Source organism: Equus przewalskii, chromosome 1, assembly GCF_037783145.1.
Source record: "Equus przewalskii isolate Varuska chromosome 1, EquPr2, whole genome shotgun sequence".
Classification (NCBI taxonomy): Eukaryota; Metazoa; Chordata; class Mammalia; order Perissodactyla; family Equidae; genus Equus; species Equus przewalskii.
In genome coordinates, this window is record NC_091831.1 from 139,688,191 (window position 1) to 139,709,296 (window position 21,106).

Below are 21,106 nucleotides of genomic sequence, written 5' to 3' on the forward strand. Positions count from 1 at the left end.
GCATTCCCTGTCCAGAAATTACAGAATAGTGAGTATATCTGGCCCTACCCACTAATGCCTGTAGAACTGTCCACTCGCATGCTGTGACAACAAAAATGTCCTCCCTTGTTTCCAGACACTCCTCAGGGACAATTAGACGGCCTCTGGGTGACCTTGGTGAGAGCAGTTGTCCTGGAGTTTGGGGTGAAACCAGGGAAGGACAAGACCACAGTTCCTGTGTCCTACTGTGGCCATCCCTCCTCAGGCCTCTTCCTGAGCCCCGAGGTTCTCCTCTCCACAACCCATCCTCTCCCCCATGACATCACTTCCTGGGCTGACCAGCTGCCATTGGGTTCATGAGGTTTAAATGTATGATTGAGCTCCTACTATATGCCAGGGATACCACGGTTGACACAGCCATCCAGGGCCCCCCTCTCCTGGAACTTGCAGTGAACAAACAAGTGAAGCCAGGTGAAAGGTCTTGAATAGGCCCCGAGGGGAGTCTGTTCTGGATAGAGGGTGGATGCAGGGGAGGGGCTGGAGGGAGGGCAGCAGGGGCTGCTAGGATCTGAGGAGAAGATGCACAGAGCCACTTTCTCTTTGGGGCAGAAACGTGGGATGACAGGGATGCAAGGCCTTGCTGTCAGGAGAACTGACCTGGGGTTTTGGACACGGCTCCCATACGCAGCTGCGTCAGCACAGGGCGGCCTGCTGGGGCTGGCAGTCTGCGGCCTGGTCTGTGGGCGCTGAGGCCAGCACAGGGAGAGGCCTTGGCGGGAGCCTGCTGACCGCCTGCTCCGTGGTGAGCACAGGCTGAGGTCTCACAGAGGAGTTGGGGGCCCCAGGAACTCAGGGGAGGGCAGGCATTCTGGAGGGGAGTCCCAGAAAAGGAAAGCTGGAGGCTCCCAGGTCATTGCCTCAGGTTTTTCAGAAGGAGGGAAAAGCATGAGGCATTCCACTGCTGGAGCATGACGGTTGCAGGACTGGGAGACCCTGGAGGATGGACGGGAATCAGAGTGAGGGAAGGAAAGCTGATAATCCATCCCACAGGCATCGGCTCAGATCTCATGTATGCCCAGGGCTGTTCTTCTATGGATTTAAAAACTCAGTTTCTGATTCTGAAGAAGTTATTATTAAATTGAGAATATAAAATAAATTAGCATAATCATCTAGTCTGGCTCCCTCATTTACTAGACACAGAAACCGGGAAGGTGAAGGCCTGGGCCCACAGCACACGATGAGGGTATTGTGGGGCAGCAGGGGCAGGCTTGGGTGCCAGGCTCTCTCCTCCACAGCTGGCTGTGGGCTCACAGGCTAAAGACAGGACCAGGGACTGGCTCTCCAGTTTTTCCTGTATTTGGGGTTTTCCTTGTATCTGAGCGACTCCATGACCACTGCCCAGGCACCCTGACTGCACAGGACAGCTGTCGTCAGCATCCTGGAGTGACAGCACCCGGTGACTTGATTTGAAATGGTGGAACCTTTTGGTGGTACTGTCTTACAGGACCTTGAAGTATAAATAATTTTATTTGGAGATGTTTACTGCCTTTGAGACAAGTATGGAGAAAGTTTAATTGAGAAAGGAAGCCCCAGAGAAAGACACATTTATGAGTACCTTCCAGGAGGGCAAGCCTCCACGGCTAGTTTGACTCTTTCCCATGAGTGTTGTGAGTGGGACCCCACCCCCGGCTCAGAGTGGTTCCATCAGAGTAGGGGTCCCTGCGGAGGTCAGGAATCCAACCTCGGGGGACCTTGCAGGTGAGCTAGCTCTCTGCCTTCCCACCTCCCATCTGCAAACCGCATCCCCCACCACTGTCATTCCTCTGGGCCAGATGTTGACCGTGACACCAGTGGATATCCAAGATGTGGCTCGGCTCACGTCTCAGATCTCAAATCCGTGAACAAAAAACCAATTACTACAGAATAGACGTCAGGGGTATTATAAGCAATATATTACACATGCTCCTTTCCTGCTGTCTACTTTCAAATTGACTGAAATCCAAAAAAGTGATTGTACAGAATTCATACTTCACTAAAAAAAAATTAAGTAGAACATTGAGCAAGGCACAGTGCTGTCTGCCAGATCGTCTCCCATCCAGAAGTACCTTCTGGTTTCTTCTCCCTCATGTGTTCCAACCTCTCTAGTACAGCTAATCATTATCTTTTTTTTTTTTTAAGCTCACTGAGCTGAGGGTTGACACATTACTATATTAATCTAATTACAGCACCTTTCAAGAGCCTCAGTTCTTCAGGCTTCAATACCCACTGTCTCAGGTCATATTTTGTTTATTTTTTGCAGTATAGGCTGGAGTTTGTTCCATTTTACTGCCTGCTTTTTCAGCATTTTAGCTTTTATATCTATACTCCAAAAATTGAGGAATTCCAAAGACTGACATTTGTGTGCATCGGTCTCTTTACTAATTTCACATTTTACCAAGTTGGCACCCTCCCCCAGCTCTGAACGCAGCATCCTGTCGGTGTCCTTGTTAGCAGGCTGGTGGCCTGAGCCTGGGTTTTTGAGCGCCCGCCTGCCGTGGGGAACAGTCTGGGGAGCCGCCAGCAGAAAGAGAGGATCACCCAGAGAGACAGACGTGGCCTATGCTATTCTGATCCCCAGCAGCTCCTGAGTTATTAAAATAGCTTATGAGCGTGAAGGAACGTGAATGGGGAGGCTCCGGGGGTGGCAGGCGGGATGGGTGCTGCTGCCATGGAGAGAGGGTTCCTGCTGGAATTGAACACCGAGGGCATGGTGGGCGATGCATCTGGCCCCCCAGGTGCTGCTGCTGCTTGTAGGGGCGCAGGCAGGCAGAACCCAACGGGGCCGGGCGGGCAGCTCCGTGGGAAAGGCAAGGGGCAGACGTCCTGCTGAGTTCAGAAGGTATCTGAGTGCACTCAGTTGAGCCTGCACTTTGTGAATACATACCTCATTTCAGTATATATCCTGAACTGATAGAATCTGGGCCTCAAAGAATGAGAAAGAACACGCTAAGTCATTTATTCAGTCATTCATTTAACAGACATTTATTGAACAACTTCTACATGGAGAACAATGCCCTAGTTGTGAGGATACACAAGTCCTTTGAGCATGAGTCCTGTGAGAACTCAGCACCGATCACAGTGCAGCATGGGGAAAGGACTGTACTGGAGTTGGGTGCGAGGGCCACCCTCCCTGGGCAGAAGGATGTGAGGGTTGGCCAGGGGCTCACATGGGAAGAGGCCTTGAGCTGGAATGGGCAAGCTGTCACTGTGCCTCTTCCACTTGGCCAAGGGTCCATTGGGCTTACCTGTAGGCACGAGAGGGCCAGGGCAGCTGGGGGCAGGGCGCCACCCTCAAGGAAAGTCAACTTGACTTCTGGTGGTGTCTGGTTCTCATCTGCGTGACTGTCTTCAGCCACTTGGGCTAGGGCGGAGCCATCCTTGTGAAGGGGTGAGCCCATTGGCTTCTGATTTCAGCATATCCTCTGACTGATATTGCACAAGCAGGCCTCTGGAGGGAGGGCTGGGATGGGGGTGGGCGGGGCCTGGTGGGTCTGTGGGGCTTCCCTCAGTGTCACCTGCCACCTCCTGGCTTAGGAAGGAGCATTAGCAGGGAATCCTGTTATGTACCAGTAAACACCTCTGGACACCCCATTCCTCAACATGCAGCCTGGTGCTGGGTTATTTGTTACTTTCCACAGACCCTGTATAGCAAAAAGTGAGAACACTTTGAAGTCTATTAAGAGAGAACTGATAGAGGAAATAGTGGCACATGCTGTCATCAAAAAATGATGAAGTAGTGCATTTATTGACATGGAAAGATATCCTCAGAGTGTTGAGTCACAATGCAGATTAGAAAATAATGTTCAGGGGCCAGCCCCTGGCCAAGTGGTTAAGTTCGCATGCTCCGCTTCGGGGGGCCCCGGGTTTTGCTGGTTTGGATCCTAGGCACACACCTGGCACCGCTCATCAAGCCATGCTGAGGCAGCATCCCACATAGCAGAAGTAGAAGGACCTACAACTAGAATATACAACTATGTACTGGGGGGCTTTGGGGAGGAGACAAAAAAAGAGATTGGCAATAAATGTTAGGTCAGGGCCAATCTTAAAAAAAAAAAGAAAATACTGTTCATTGATCCCATATTTGTCAAAATTGAAGTGCATATGCCTGGGAGAATGTTTGGAAGAACATATACATGCTAACCGTGATGCATGGTGGGATTGTAGGGGACTCATTTTCTTCCTTTAGCTTATCTGTCTTTTCTGACTTTTCTCAGTGCTCATGTATCATTTTTTATAACAAAATTATTAAAGAAAGAAAATATCTTGAGAAATAGCTCCTCAATTTCCCCTCTTAAAATAAAACAAGGAGAATAGTATTGAAAATTATACCAATGGATATTGTTTATCACTTTATTCCTGACAATGATCTACCATTCAGAGCGACTGCTTGCTTTGTGCATGCTCTAGGGAAAGAGAAAAAGTCTAGACAGCTTAAAATAGTTGTTAAAAAAATTGTAAGTGTTGTTTTAGGGTATTATTGCTCTTCTACACCTGAATAAACGTTAAATAAATTGATTCTGCACTCATCCCCACTTTCAAAATACACATAGTCACAAGTGGCTTTATGGGTGAGTTTTAAGAAAGCTTCAAAAAACAGTTACTCTTCATCTTACACAAACAGTCTCAGAGAATAGAAAAAGGGAGAAAGCTACCCAATCTGTTTTATGAGGCTAGTTTACTGTGACATCAAAATCAGACAGGGGCTGTATTAGGAAAATGTTATAGGCCAATCTCACCTTTGAGCATGGTTGCAAAATGCTGAATACAGTATTTACTAATAGACTTCTTCAGTGTATTAAATATATATGCATCATGACTAAGTAGGGCTTATCCTGGGAAACCAATGATGATTTAAATCAAAAAGCTTTTTAATAATTGGTTAACCTCACATATTAAAAGGGATAAACCTATGTTCTCATCTCACTAGGTACAAAGAAAGTATTCAATAAAATTAGATACACATTTCTACCTTCAAACAAACAAAGCCTTAGCAAAACAGGAGCAGAAGGAAGACTTCTTAACTTGATAAGTGGTATCCGTCATAATGCCACAGTAGACATCATACATGGTGGGGAAATTTTAGAGGCAAATCTGTTAAAGTCAAAAATGAGACAGAGACGCCAGTAGCACCCTTACTATTCAACATTGTACTGGAGGTTCCCACCAGTGTAATAAGGCAAGAAAAAGAAATAGGACATAGAAGAAAACAATCATTTTTGTGCAGGCAATGTAGTTGTCCACATAAAAAAATCCAAGAGATGCTACATAAAATCTATTAGAATTAATAACAGAACTCAGCAAAATTTCTCAATTGGAGATAAATATACATGAATCAGTGGATTCCTGTATATCATTAATAACCATTTAGAAACTGTAATAGAAAAAAATTATACTTACAGTAGCAACCAAAACTATATGGTACCTAGAAGTAAATCTAATGAAAGACATGCAAGAGCTTTATGGAGATGACTCTGAAACACTGAAGGACACAGAAGACCTGACTAAATGGAGAGATGTATCATGTTAATGGATGGGAAGCTTAATATCATAAAGATACCAGTCTACCTCAGATTAGTACAGGGTATTCGTGGCATTTGGTCAAATGATCTTGGAATTCATTTGGAAGAGTAAAGGCAGGAATAGTCAAGACAATTTCTAAGAAGAACACAGTTGGAGGGGGGACCTTCTCTATGATCTATCAAGACTTATTGTGAGTTACAGTAATTAATACGGTGTGGTGTTGGTACTGAAACAGACAAATTGATCAATGGAACAGAGTAAAAAATTCAGAGCCGTGCAATATGGAAACTTAATAAGAAAAAGGTGGCCTAAGAGACCAGTAGCAGAAGGATGAATGATTCAATACATTGAATAAATTGTGAGGAGAAAAAGGTACCTCATACGATACATGCAAATAAATTCCAGATGGATTAAAGACCTAAATATGAAAAGCAAAACATTAAAACTTTTGGAAAATATACGAGACTCATTTATCATGTCGTGGCAGGAAAGGATATTTTAAAGCAAAATGCAAAAACCACAAACCATAAAGGAAAAGATTGATAAATTTGACTGTTAACAATTTTAATTTCTGTACAACTAAAGGCACCATAAATAAAGTTAAAAGGTAATGCTACAGACTGGGAGGAGATAGTTGCAACTCATGTGATGAGCAGAGGATTAGAATCTATAGTATCTTAAAAGCGCCCATAGGGGTGGGCCCCATGGCGGAGTGGTTAAGTTCGCGTGCTCTGCTTCTGCGGCCCAGGGTATCACTGGTTCACATCCTGGGCGTGGACCTGGCACTGCTCATCAGGCCACGCTGAGGCAGTATCCCACATGCCACAACTAGAAGGGCCCCCAACTAAGATATACAACTATGTACTGGGGTGAAAAGGTAATTTTTTAAAAAGTGCCTATAAATTAGCCAGAAAAAGCCATAGAATCCAATTGGGAGGAAAAACAAGTAAAGTATATGCATAAGCAACTCACAGTCGAATGACCTGAATGCTCAATATACACAAAGATATATTAAATCTGAGTAGCAGTCAGAGAAATGTATATTAAAACAAGATATCGTTTTGTACCTATGCGATTGGCAAAAAATTAAAAGGTGGACTATTTGAAGTGTTGATGAGGAGGTGGAACCACAGGAACTCATAAACGGCTGCTGAGAGTGAAAATTAGAGCAATCTCGCTGGAAAGCAATTGGCAGCTTTTGGGACAGGATCTGGCAGCCATGTTCTAGATATAGAACCCAGGAGACTGTTGTGTGTGTGCACAAAGAGACACCTCTGTGGGCTTCTTTGCTTGCAGAAAATGGAAAGAACTTAAATGTCCATCAACAGGAAACATGGATATATAGTATATTCATATAAGGAACCAAATGACTAAATTAGATAAGTCTTGAAAGCAAGATGTTGAATGAAGAGTTGCAGAAGAATCTGTGTAGTACAACACCTCTATCTGAAGTTTAAAAACACTCTAAACTATATACTATTGATGCATGCATACTCCTGAGGCAAAAGTATAAAAGCATAGATGAGGGGCCAGCCTGGTGGTGCAGCGGTTAAGTTCACACATTCCGCTTCAGCACCCTGGGGTTCACTGGTTCAGATCCCGGGTGCAGACATGGCACCACTTGGCAAGCCATGCTGTGGTAGGCATCCCACATATAAAGTAGAGGGAGATGGACACAGAGGTTAGCTCAGGGCCAGTCTTCCTCAGCAAAAAGAGGAGGATTGGCAGCAGATGTTAGCTCAGGGCTAATCTTCCTCAAAAGAAAAAAGCACAGAGGAGACAAACACACCAGCTTCTGAAGTGCAGTTAGGTCTGGGGAGATAGAAGGGACAGTGAGGGGGGAGTTGAAAACAGGGCTTTCCCTCGCTCTGTCTCGGAGGACAAAATATTAAGATTTGTTCCATCTGGGTGGTGGCCAAATAGAGTTTGTGATATTATCTTCTGTTTTGTCTATATATTTGAAATGCGTCATGGTTTTTTAAAAAAATAATTCTTCAGAGGAAAAAAACCGCAATTTCCATCTTAAAGTGAGCAATAATTCAAAAAACATTTAAACTAATTGATGTCTGTCACCTCATGAATGGCAGTTTAGTGTGGCAGGTTGACGCACAGGACTGTGGGGCAGCCTGCCTGGGGCAGAATACAGCTCGCCAACTTCCTAAATGGTGGCTTCAGTCAAGCGACTTCATCTTTCTTTGCCCTGTTTCCCTTGGATGTAAAATGCTGCTGCTGCCGCTGCTGTTAGTGCCTACTCACAGAGTTGTTGCGAGGATGTGATGAGTTACTGTGCAGAAAGCCCTACAGAAGTGAACTCTATTAGTATTGGGGGGCGGGGGGGGGGGGAGAGGGATGAATAAGCTTTGTTTCGAGAGATCATGGAAGTAGATGTTTTTAGTGAAGGTTGCTCTTCTACTGCAGGGAGACAAAAATATCTCTTAGATCTCCAAAATTAACCTGTTGAGTTGGAGATGATTCACCCCCCTGCCCCCACCCAGTGACTTCACGAGCATCTGCTTCAGTTAGCTCTGATAAATAAAAGGATCACTCATTCACTTTTCAGAGTGGGCTCTAAAGTCCATGTGAAAAACAAAATCAATATGTAACTGTTGAAATATATAGAATTCCCTCTAAAAGTGAAAGCTACATCTATCTTCAAGTTTTGATGAATATATGGTACTGTTCTATTACATAATAAGACTGGCTTTTTTCTCTTTAAAAAAAAAAGATGAAATATAAATTTCCTTGCTCAATGGGGATTTAAATTGAGGCCTATTTAACGTCTTAAATAAGTGAGAAATCAGTCATCAGGGAGCCAAGGACAATTTTCGGAAAGCAAATGCAAGAAGGCAAAGACTGGGGGTTGTTGTCTGGAGTTGATTTGAACGTGGGCCCAACTGCAGCTCAGCTCCTTATGAGCCTCGTGGCTTTGAGTGAATTACGGAAATCTGCTGTGCCTCTATACAATGAGCCTCTTCCTCTATACAATGAGCCTCATAGTCTCTCCCTTGCAGAACTTTTGTGAGAACCATGGGAGAACATGGTGTGCACTACCTTGGGTACTTACTCTGTGCTCGGTAGTTAACATTTCTCGGGTGATTATTCATTGAGGTACGGATTCCTCTGTGCTGATGGATGGGTGGGTAGGGGGAGATCTAAGATGAGATAACGAGCTGGAAGGTCTTACAGCTGACCCTGCCAAACTCTCTTTGCTTCACCTGAAACAACGTTATTTCAAGGTCTAGGAATTTTTTGAAATGGAAACAACTTGGTCTTCCTCTTAAAGATGATCAAATGCTGCTTTTAAAGTGTAGTTGTTCAGTGCAAGGTTTTGCAACGATCTGAATCTGCTTTCCTATAAGAAGCGTCCTGTTTTGACTACTGGTTTTTTTTTTTTTTTTTTTGTATGTCCTTACACAACGCCCTAAAACATCCAATATAGCTGAGAAGTATCATCATGCCTGGTCCTCCAAAACACTTGAATCCTCGTTCCTGACCGCTAGATGAATGAATCTCTAGGACTGAGCGCCACCAAGGGCAAAGCCGAAACCCTGTGTCTGTTCCCAGGCCTGAGCCACAGGCAAGAGTTCTGGGGTACCCCACTCTGAGCTGGAGGCAGGACGACTGGCCACGTGGCAAAGGGAGTGACGACTGGCTAATGTGGCACCCCCTCCTCTGCATTTGATTGTCTCTGGCAAGTCAGTCCTTCCTCCTTCCACCCTCCACTCCAGTCCTACTGCACCCAAGTCTGCCTCTCACTTCCCCTCATTTTTAAATAATCCCTTCTCCTGGTAGGGCAGGAGAGGCAGTTCTGTGGTGGGCCACAAAGAGGAGAGAGAATCCCTAGGAGGAGATGTGGTGTGGCTCTCAGCAAAGTGTTTCCCAGCCAAGCTGTGAATGGAGACTACACTTTCACCAGCTAAAGAGATATTTGCATTTTAAAGAAAGAACCTTTTATCCCTCAGGATCCCTAATTGGTTAATTATTTAGGGGAGATGGGTCTTTTCACCACCTCTTGCTTGAGGGGAAAGGTCAGGGTTTGGATGGGAAATGGGAAGCTCAGGGTAGGACAGGTTGAGTTGGAGGTGCCTCCTGCACAGGCTCCTGTGACCGTCTCCACCCAGATGCCCCCAGGGCCCCTCGAACTCACCGTGCTCAGGACTGAAGCCACCTTCTCTCCATGCTCCCAGATGCTTGTTTCAGTTGGTGGTGCCCTAATGTCCCCCCCCCCACCCATCTCCCAAGCTAGAAGAAACAGCCAGCGTCATCCTTGACTCATCCCTCTCCCTCTTCCGTCACCGTGCTGTTCCCTATTCCTCTCCCCATCACCCAGAAGACAAGCTAAGATCAAAATCACAGTGCATTTCACTGTCTTGTTAATTGTCATGGCTTCCTTCTGCCTTGGGGAATATCTCAAAGTAAGTAAAAGTGTTTGAAATCCGTATTTCAAATCCTCTTATTAGAATTTTTGAAATTTTTCTGGCCCATTTCTTGTCAGATCTGATTAGATCATTACTTTTACCTTATAATTTGGCTGTGGAAAAGCTCGTGCGATGAGGAGGATAATCGTCAGCTCTACCATTTTCTTGCTATTCACATGTGCTGGCATGATTACTGTATTGTCTTCAGTCCTCAGTTTCATTTCTTGCAGGAATCTTTTGAAATCACTGGTCTATTTTGTGAGGGTTAGTTTAGTTAGAACTAAATAATACAATCAAAAAATCAGTGAGTCTCTTTAACCAAGCACACACAAACATATGCTGAAACAAATCAAAACTGCTGAGAGGGAACACATGAGTGAGGGTCACATTAAATACCCCAAAGCCCGGGTGGGGACCTTCCCCTCCTCCTTTAGAACACCACATACCAGTGGGTCTCGGGATCAGCCTGTACGTTAAATATTAGTAAAGCCTAATTCATCTCATTAGAAAACAAGGAAACGGAGACTCTAATATTTTCACTCTGCACACCCTCTAGTGGTGCCTGGCAGAGGCTGTTGCCCTCCAAGTCATGGTGACCCCACTCGGAGGACCCAGGAGCTGTTTGCTTCTTATTGCACATGGTGGAAATTTGGGGGCCTCAGGTCTCAGCAGCAGGGATGAGCCCAAGGGCTATGTCGTTAAGGCAGGTGGCTCTCTTAGAGGGCTGGGGAGAGCCTAGTTCCAAGAAGGCCTCAAGAATGTGCTGGATTAACCCACGGTCAGAAAAAGACATTTCCAAACTCTCCTAGGCCATCTAAGCTTTACCATGATGCCTTTTAAAGTATCCCAAAATACCTTTCTTAAGCCTTAAAAATGCTGCCTCATTCAAGTATGAAAGAGATTAGACCAACAAAAGACATTTTCCAGGAGCCTCTAAACTTTGATCATTTCTCTGTGGGGGGAGGAGAGGATCAAGGTTTTTGCTTGTCCCTCACTCCAAGGCCCCACCATCATCCCTCGACGATTTCATTTCGTTGTACCTCCTCCAGGGCCGTGTTTTTTCTTTAATATTCCAGCAGATATACAAACCACAGTTTTATACAAGGGATGGAAAATGCTTTCCAGTCTGACTCCACTGGAGATGCAACAACTTAATTCGTCTTTCTGGAAACTAAAACTGTGTTAGGTTTTGCATTTCGAAACACTACTTAAGGTTCCTTAATAATTTCATCCCCACAGCTACATGGGGACAACCAAGAGCTGAAGCAGAGGCAATGTCTTCCCAGAAGCCGTTTTCTCATCGTCACGGATATCGCATCCTGCAGACCAGCTCACACACACCCCGGCAGCCAACCCCTGCCTCTGCATTCACCCTGAGGACAGACAAGGAAGCAGGAAGAGGGCGTATGGGGGAAGAGGCTGTCACTCTCCCCACTGGCTCCTGGCCCCTTATCAGTAGTGAAGGATGGAGCACGAGAGACATGACCGGTCCAATCAGCTTTTCTGGGTGCATGTGTAGGGGAGCAGAAGGATGGGTGCTCACTGTGAAAGTTCAGATTCAAAGTAGTTTGTGAGGCTGCTCCATCTCAAAGAGGTTTACTTGAACTTTTTTTCCCCCAACAGTTAAGGGTAAGTGATTGAGTGCCAGAAACTTGGACTACCTCAATCACCCTCTGCCCAGGGTCTTACCCCACCACATGCCCTGGGGACTCCCCTCCCACCTTACTTATACTCTGGGTCTCCTGCTATGACAGACAGTCTTATTAAGCACCACAGATTGTTTTTCTCTGGGTACCATCTCCACTGCTAACTTCTACTTAACACTTTTAGCTAACTCTCTTCCTTGCCATCATCTTAAGCTGTTTACAGAAGTGAAGTGATACTGCGTGTGCACTGGCTACTACAGATAATTTCCAGTTTTATAATTTTGACACAGCTATCCATACTCGTGTACAAGTTTTCCACACACTCCTTAACCAGAATTATACAAGTTAGCAAGTCCTGAGAGTAAGGAGAAAAGAGTTGAAGCTGTCCACCAGCCCCTTTCTACCACGACACATCCTGGGTTGATGCTCAGAGCTCTTCTCTGACCTGTAGCTGACAGCTCAAAGTCCATCATCTCTCATAACCATCATTTACTTTATTTTCCCCAAAATTTATTACCTTGTTCTTACCATGCTGCCTCTTTTCTGCCCACCCACCCCCGCATCTTGGTAAGATTTTCCTGCTGTTTATCACCACTAGCTTGGCATTTCACCATCTGGGAGAGCTTCCTGTTTTCTAGAAATGTGGAAACATCACTCATAGAAGCATCAACTCAGACTGGCGCCAACACCTTTCCACACAGGGAAGGGCCCACTTAATGGATCTTTTGCTTTCTCTCTCCAAACTAGTTTACTACCTTTGTCGCGCCATTCTCCCAACATAATTCTGGTACTTTTCCTTTCTTTGTAAGTGTTCTAAGGGTGCTTATTTTCAGAGCACTGGCTTCATATTCCTTTCACCTGAGTTTCTCCATCAATCTTGGTTTAGGAAGCCCCTGCTTATTCTCCAAGGATGAATTTTGCAGCTTCCTCAGTCTTGTCTATTGTGCTCGTCAGGTGAGCTATACAGTAGCTGCATAATCATGTTTTTATCTCCCTTCTCAGAGATTCTGAGGTACTGTAAATGATCCATTACCTTTCATGGCTGGAGAACTTTTGTATAAACATGGTTAAGAGAATTATCCATAGCTGAAAGAGCCTCCCTAAGGCTTGTACACAGGAATAAGAGAACAGCTTTTGCCAAGACCTAACCTAGATCTCTTTGTGTTTCCCCAAAACGAACACGCACCCACTAGTTAGGCCTGTTTCCCCAGTTATCCCAAGTGCACTTCTGACCTTGGCTCCCAACACTCACAGCCTTCCTCTCAGCCTGCAGTGTTTCTCCCTGGTGGATCACCAACGTGGTCCCTCTGTGCAAGGTTCAAACAGAAGGATGGATGAAAGGAAGCAAACCCAAGGTTTCCATGTGCAAAAAGCCTTCTGAATGGGACTGCCCCACCAGCTCTCCCTCAGTGCACGTGCTCTCCCTTTAACCCTGCGTGCATGTTGGAAACAGCAGTGTCTCCCCACCCCTCCTCCACAGATCCCTGGGAGTTGTAAAAGTTGACCAGAGTGTCTTGATTTTATTTCTCTCAATCCCATCCCAACATTTGTAATAATGTATACCAAAGGATGTTGTGTATATGTGTGTGTGTGTATACAAATTTTGTAAAGTACAATAAGTTTGAGAAGTTGTAGACTAAATAAAACTATAGGTATCTTTACTGCAGGAATTCTCAAAGCCTTTAATAAGTTACCTGGTATGGGAAATCATCGAGAGCCAGCCATAATATATAGTCATCTACAAACTCATTTAACTGACCACAGAACCTTCTGTGGTCTGTGGTCTATGGAGCATCTGTCAGGACTAGTGTTCTACAGGACACAGGTTGGGCCATGTCATGATCATTGGGTACTACCTACAGCATGTCAGAATCACTTAGGGAGCTTGTGATTGCGGGCCCTGCTGCTGAAGATTTTGATACTGGCAGTCTAGGGTAAAGTGTTTGTTGTTGTTGTTGTTTGTTGTTTTTTTCTTAGAGCTTTCCTAATGATTTTGATGACCCACGGCACTTAGGTTCTTCTGCTCTAAACTCTTGATCTTGAAGGCTTCAGAGATGCTATCCCTGTGACCCTCCTGGGCCCACGCCATAGAAGCTTGTACCCCAAATCCCCTTGTAGGTAAATAACACATTCTTATACAGCAGGGAGGCTGAAATGTCAGAAAAGCCACCCCAGGCCTTTGTGATTTGGCGAAAATTACTTGCCTGTGTCTGTGACTTTAGAAACCACTTCCTAACATCATAGCCATCCCCACCTACCCCATCCAAGTCCACCTTCAGCTTCTCCCAACTGTTATCACTCATGTCAGTTTGGGCGATTTCACGTATTTCTGTATTTTGTTTCATTTGTCTATATCTCATGTCCTTGCAGGACCCAATTCAGACTGGGACCCAATTGAATTTGAACTTTTTTGAGGATTTCCTCCATAGTATTTCATACAGAGCCAAACTAATAGTAAATGCTCTGCAGAGAAACCAAGGGTTAAAAGGGATTTTAGTCTAAAAGGGACAAAAAAGGGTTAAGGTTGACTCTAGAATTAAAAAGCAAGTAGAGAGGGATGGCAACATGGGTGTACAGCTTACCTGCCGAGATGACAGCATCTTAAGGATGTATCATATTCTTCTACTCTCTGAAATTTTTTGTTACTTCTCTCTTCTTCATTTTTGAGGCCAATGAATAGAGTGACCAACTTGTTCCAATTTGCCTGGGACTCTTCCAATGTTATCACTGAAAGTCCACTGTATGGGAAACCCCTTAATCCTGGCCAACCAGGATAGTTGGTCACTCTACACAGAAGACAAAAAGGGTGCCCTGACCAAAGGAAACTGGGGAATGCTACATCACATTCTACCCACCGGAGTTAGTTTCCTGCTGCTGCTGTAACAGATTACCTCAAACTTAGTGGCCTAAAACAACACACGTTTGTCATCTTACAACTCTAGAGGTCAGAAATCCTACATGGGTTTTACCGGGCTAAAAATCAACATGTCAGGAGGGCTGCATTTTCCCTGGAGGCTCTGTTCCCTTGCCTTTTCCAGCTTCTAGAAGCTTCCCATATTCCTTGGCTGTTGGCTGCCTCCTCCATCTTCAAAGCCGGTGATCACATCACTCTGAGCCTCTGCTTCCACCATCACAGCCCCTTCTCTGATTCTCACTCTCTTAGGCCCTTGTGAGTACATCGGGTTCACTGGATAATCCAGGACAGTTTCTCCATCCCTAAATCCTTAACTTAATCACATCTGCAAAGTCCCTTTTGCCAGGTAAGGTAACACATTCAGAGGTTCCTGGGACTAGGATGTGGACATCTTAGGAGGGCCATCCTTCTGCCTACCATACTGACCCCTCCCTGAGAGTTGATAAAACACCTTAATGTGTTAAGGAAATATTTTTAAAGTCTCACAGGAAAAGAATCTGTGTAACATTACTTCACCCAGTATTTTCCAAACTTCTTTGATCAAGAAACTCTTTATTCCCCCTCAAAGAACACGTCTTAACACCTCAGGGAATGCTGCCGCTCTTACCAACGAGGAGGAGTCAAACTGGGGTGCGCACCACCGGGCTGTGCATCACATTCCTAGTGATGTGCAGACGAGGAGCATTTTGAGGGAACCGATTTACAGATCCAGCACTTCTTTCTCACTTCAATACATACCCTTTTCTAAACTTACCTACCTGAGAAACAAGCTGAGGCCAAAGCAGGGTGGCTCTCCCTTCTTTCCACTGTTTCCCTCATGGAATTCTCACCCATGAAGAATCATGTTGGAACAAGTATGTTACCCTGGGGCGCAAAACCTCCAAGGTCAAACAAAGGGATAATATGAAGCTGTGGTGTCAGAGATGCTTCTTTTAATCAAGGCGCCATAACCCACCCCTACCCATCTCATTTAGACGTGCATTTCCAGAAAAACTTTACTTTTTATGTTTAATAAGTATTTATCAAAATTTTAATACTTTATATTGTACCCCAAATAATTAAAATGATAACCAACTCCAGAAGAAATTTTTTAAGGCTTGGAGATTTATAGTCACTGGAGTCTTCTTTTAATTTAAATTTCAATTCGTATGCATCCTTTGGCTGTAGAGAATTATGATGAATTGATCAAATAAAACATTTGCAAGCATAAAAATATATATTTAGTTAAAATTCTCTGAGCGTCATAGAATAGAGATACAATTTCAAGGAGAAAAAAAGAATAATTAACATTTCTAATTTTTAAAGAGGAGCTTGCTCCTGCATTTAAAAATGGACAATAATGGGGCCAACCCCAGTGGCCTAGTGGTTAAGTTCGGCACCCTCCACTTCAGCGGCCCAGGTTCAATTCCCAGGCATAGACCTATACCACTCATCTGTCAGTGGCCATGCTGTGGCAGTGGCTCACATACAAAGAAAAAAAAAAAAAAAAAAGAAGATTGGCAATAGATATTAGCTCAGAGCTAATCTTCCTCAGGAAACAAAAAAAGGACAATAATGGATATGAAATCACTATAGTATTTAGGTTATATTGGACATATTTGAAAGAATGATTTCACGAGTTAATTTAAAAATATCAATATTTACAATATCTAGAAATTATTACAAATTCTAACTATTTAACCTCAATGTGAAAAATACTTGCTGTCAAGTTTAAAAATATGCGAGGTGGTACATAGTTTTTCAAAATTCTTATGGGAATTTATGAGCAAAAAGTATGACAGTCACTGCTCTAGAGAAAAATGTTGGAAATGCTGGTGGTGAAAAGAACAGTGTTTGGAGTCAGGCCAGCAGGGAAGTCCCAGTTAAAATGGCAGCTTCACCCAGCAGTTAGGGCTAAAACCAAGCAGTGCCTGGCATGGAGCCAGCACTCCCTTCATCCCACCGCCACCTGCCGGGTGCCGCCATGCGCCAGGCACTGGACGTCTGGTCGCACTTAGACACAGGCCCTGCTCCCACAGACCTCATGTTCTAGCAGACGCATGTTTCTTTGATCCTTTGCTTCTGTATAAATGCATGTTTGCTGCATTTCTGGAGAGCATCTTAAAATACCTTATTCTCAGGCAGTTTTCAGGAGCTGTGTCTACAAAGAAATGACTCATTTTTTGATATTCCAGAAGGGATCCATCTAGATTCCATTGTTCCCATCAGAATAATCACCTAAGGAAGCATCCACTTGTTTTGGAAACAGGGCCACTACTCAAAAGTCTTTAAGCTTCTCCTGTGGAATGGACTTCAAAGCATACAGTGCAATCTTTTGAACATCCTTAATGCTTGCAAATATTTGTCTTTGGAGGACGAGTTTGATGTTTTGGGAACAAAGGTTATTCACACAAAGGTCTGGTGGTCACAGTAGATGGTCAGACTGGGCAGGGATATTATTTGTCACAAACTCTGCGGGGGCATAAATCAGGCAGTCAGTCTCCATCATGTTAAAGAAGAGACAAGAGATACCTGTTTATCCCCTTTGCACTGAGGCTGAAGGGACAGTCCCACCCATGTCAGGGTCACTTGGCTGTGAAGTTGCTGGAGAGTCTGTGGTCTCAAACTCTAGGGAGTGAGCTTCCTGGGGCTATGGGAGGCCCAGGGTGCCAATTACTTTAGTTCTGCTGATCCTGGTGCAGGAACCCCCTTCCAGGCCATGACCCTTGGTCCTGCAGCTGGAAGAGGCCCGAGAGCAGAAGTAGCTGCCTGGAAGGACCCAGGGCAGAGGGAGCGAGGCTGGGCCAGTCGGGAGGGGCACGCGGGTGGAGGAAGCCCCTGGGCCTGTGTCTACATTGCATTTGAGTGCTTACTGAATCAGTCTGTGAGACCCGAGCATCCAGGGATTAATCACTGTCCACTGAGGGAATGAGTCCAGGGTGGGCAGAGGGGGTGGGATATGAGATGGGGAGGGGCCAAAGATAGCAGAAGCTGGCATGGATGGCCGTCTGTCTGTCCATTCTGCCTATCACATCTGTCACTTCCATGTGGCCAGCAAGCACTGGACAAAAGCTCTAGGGATCCTCGATGGCCTTCAATTCTCAAAGAAAAATTATTTTTTTAGTATAAGTTTGTACTGTATTTTACTACTTTCTGATTCTGCAGTATTTCTCTGGTATTTTACTTAGCAGACACCATTCCATCCCTGTGCCCAGGACTGAGCTAGGTGCTGCCGGAGGCAGTGTCTCTGTTCTCAGGCAACTTGAATCTCCTTGGGAAGACACGGATCATATGCATACATACTGTAGAGCAAGGATGGCCGGTGGTTTCATTTCAGATATCAGCTCCAGCTAATTGGTGACTTGGAGTATTTCATCAAATCTAAGACGCCATCAGTTGTAAGATGTTGTTTTATCTGCTCTTAAGAAAAAAAATCCTGTCCATTAAGTTGTGAATTATTGCTTTCTTATTACTTATAATTTTTTTTTTTACATTAGTCCCCTCCTCATCCACAGGGTACACATTCCAAAACCCCTAGTGGATGCCTGAAACCACCGATAGTATTGAACCCTATATATCCTGTTTTTTCCTATACAACCATAACTATGATAAAGTTTAATTTATAAATTAGGCACAGTAAGAGATTAACAGTAATAATTAATAATAAAATAGAACAATTATAACAATATACTGTAATAAAAGTTGTATGAATGTGGTCTTTCTCTGTCAAATATCTTATTGTACTGTACTCAGCCTTCTTCTTCTTGTGATGATATGAGATGATACAACGCCTACGTGATGGTCAAGTGAGGTGGCTGACATACGCATTGTGATGTAGTGTTATTTTCAGACTATGATTGACCAGGGGTAACTGAAACCATGGAAAGCAAAACTGCAGATAAGGGGAGACTACTGTATACTTATTGAAAGATCCTTTTTGGACTTAGACATAGTGTTATTTTTTTTAACATATTTTGCTCTTGTTCATTCATAAAGTGGAAAATAACAGGGAATAAGTTGACTTTGGTTTTTCTAAGTTTCTTCCTCTTCAGGGTGCTACTCACGTGAAGCATCTTTGACTTGGAGTGTCTGATATCTGTGTTTCCCACGCAGCGTCCTTCTCTATGCCAGTCAAGAGCGTCAGTGAGGCAGCATTTCTTACAAGAGTGCTCTTGACTTTTCTCCCAAATCTCTGGCTCCTGTTGTGTAAATTGATGCACATGCAGGTCTGACAACCCTAGCACAAGTGCCACCTGGCAACAGTGACTATTAAGACACAAAACCAATTTCCAAGATATCGAATGTGAAAAAAATGTATCTTACGCTCAATGAAATATGGCTTCTGAGACTCCGTCAAAAAGATGACCATGATCAACCACCTATGTCTGTCCTGGGAATGGGGTTAGCACTGGTGCTACATTCGTGTCATTAAGTAGTCATTTGCTCAGGTATAATTTGCGAAACTGAGTGATTTCCGCTGGAACAGCTGTTGTGAGGAGTTCTCTGTGAGCTAACAGAGTGAGGCAGGCTTTATGCATGAAGTAGGTCTAAAAAGGTGAGAGTTGGTCTGGACAAGAGGAGATGACTTGCCTTGACAAGAGGAGGGAAGAGTGCAATTTAGAAAGTTTAAGAGGATAAAGGGCATGTCATGTGGAGAGGACAGTGGAGCAACCCTGGGCTGGGGCAGGGTTTAGTTAGCGAGTTTGGGGGCTATAAAGGCATGAGTTTTGCACTAAGAACATAAGTTCAAATTAGTATGTTTCACTTGTAGAAACATAATAAATGGGTCTCGTATTCCTATAACTTTTCTTTCTTTCCTTACCATAGGTCCTGATGTTTTTAGTTCAAAGAGCCTTGCCCTTCAAGCCCAGAAGAAGATTCTGAGCAAAATAGCCAGCAAAACCATGGCCAACATGTTGATTGATGACACCAGCAGTGAGATCTTTGATGAGCTCTACAAAGTCACCAAAGAGCACACCCACAACAAGAAGGAAGCCCACAAGATCATGAAAGACTTAATCAAGGTGGCAATCAAAATTGGGATCCTCTACCGGAACAACCAGTTCAGCCAGGAGGAGGTTGTTATCGTGGAGAAGTTCAGGAAGAAGCTGAACCAGACCGCCATGACCATTGTCAGCTTCTATGAGGTGGAATACACCTTCGATAAGAACGTGCTCTCCAAGCTCCTACATGAGTGCAAGGACCTGGTGCATGAACTGGTGCAGCGACACCTGACGCCCAGGACCCACGGGCGCATCAACCATGTCTTCAACCACTTTGCTGATGTGGAGTTCCTCTCCACCCTTTATAGTCTGGATGGAGACTGTAGGGCCAACCTCAAGAGGATCTGTGAAGGAATCAATAAATTGCTAGATGAGAAAGTCCTTTGAATGTCTTCCCTCCTCTTGGACTTTGCTGCATTCAAGTTACAGCATCCAACGTGGTCTCAGTGAGAGTCAAGAAAACAAGAAGGAACCCTTGTCAAAGATGCCCATGTTCTGTCCTGTTCATTCCTCTGGTGTTGATGCCGAATTGAGTTCAATTGTGTTTATCCCCTGAGCTCACTGATGAGGTCTGTACTTAAAATCACCTTTGTTTGCAAGCCCAAAAGACATTTCATCTACTCTAAGCAGAAAGGCTGCTCTGCTCATCAAGTGAGCTCAGTCCATCTTGTGGAGTGGGAGGAGCCCTGGACCAGGAGTTGGAGGACATGGATTTGGTTCCCAGCTCCACCACTCTGTCCTCTAGATCCTGGAACCATCATTCCTGCCTGCCTGCCTCCCAGGGCTGCTGTGAGGATCGATGAGATGATGTATATTCATGCTTTCGAAAATGCTAATATAAGGTCTTAGTATTTTCTCTTCGGAGTGTGGATCTGTTCAACCTGAATCCAGATGATCAAGCAGCAGAGAAGAAAAGAATAATAGTCTCTGATGGGCTGGGTTTGCAATCTGTCTGTAGATGTGCTGTTTCAAACAAAACAAAAATGAATCAAAAGGTGTGAAAAAGTATAGCTACAAATTGGAAAAATGTTTTTCAAGAGTTGTGTTTTTTAAGTTTATGATCCTACAGAGGGAACCTTCTGGGAGGGTGGAGAGTTTCCCACCCATAATGTAGAAGCAGAGAATTGTGCTCCCCCTGCGGGACGGGCCTTCCCCCATGGAAGGGGCATTATCCGTGAGGCATGGGGAGGATTTATCCCAGCATGCACAGGAGAGTCAGGCAGAACGAAGCCCTAACTGTCTTTCTTGGCCTTCCACAGTCATTTTGTGCTGTTTTCTCTGGTTCATTAATAAATTGAAACTACCCTTCAAACAAGAGGTTTTGGAGTTGTGATTCAAAAATAAAGTTCCTTGGAGTTAGATCCAGGGTTAAGAATAAAGAGTTGAAAGGAAGAAGAAAATGAAAAGTAAAAGCTGTGTGCTCAGATCCTAAGGGGAAGTGGCTCCAGGGGGAGCGCCATGGGGCAGGGCTGTACCCCTGGTCAGTGGGGAGCTAGCTCAGGGACATGGTGACCACCTTCTCTGTCTCACAGCCTCACTTTCACACTGTGGCTCCTGACATCTGTTCATCGGAGTCTTAACAAACATCAGTACAATGTATTTATTGCC

The 21,106-nt window shown here is 44.5% G+C and overlaps 1 protein-coding gene across 2 annotated transcripts in view; it reads left to right on the forward strand.

Annotated features, from left to right (window-relative positions):
- The window catches only part of TNFAIP8L3 (TNF alpha induced protein 8 like 3), a 50,677-nt gene extending 29,867 nt beyond the window's left edge, over positions 1–20,810 (forward strand). For both annotated transcript variants that reach the window (XM_070580202.1, XM_070580191.1), the window contains one exon: positions 19,323–20,810. In XM_070580202.1, the coding sequence (XP_070436303.1) occupies positions 19,400–19,885 (486 nt within the window). In that variant the 5' untranslated portion in view covers positions 19,323–19,399 and the 3' untranslated portion in view covers positions 19,886–20,810. The remainder of the gene's footprint in view (positions 1–19,322) is intronic.
- Positions 20,811–21,106: the final 296 nt, after the last annotated feature.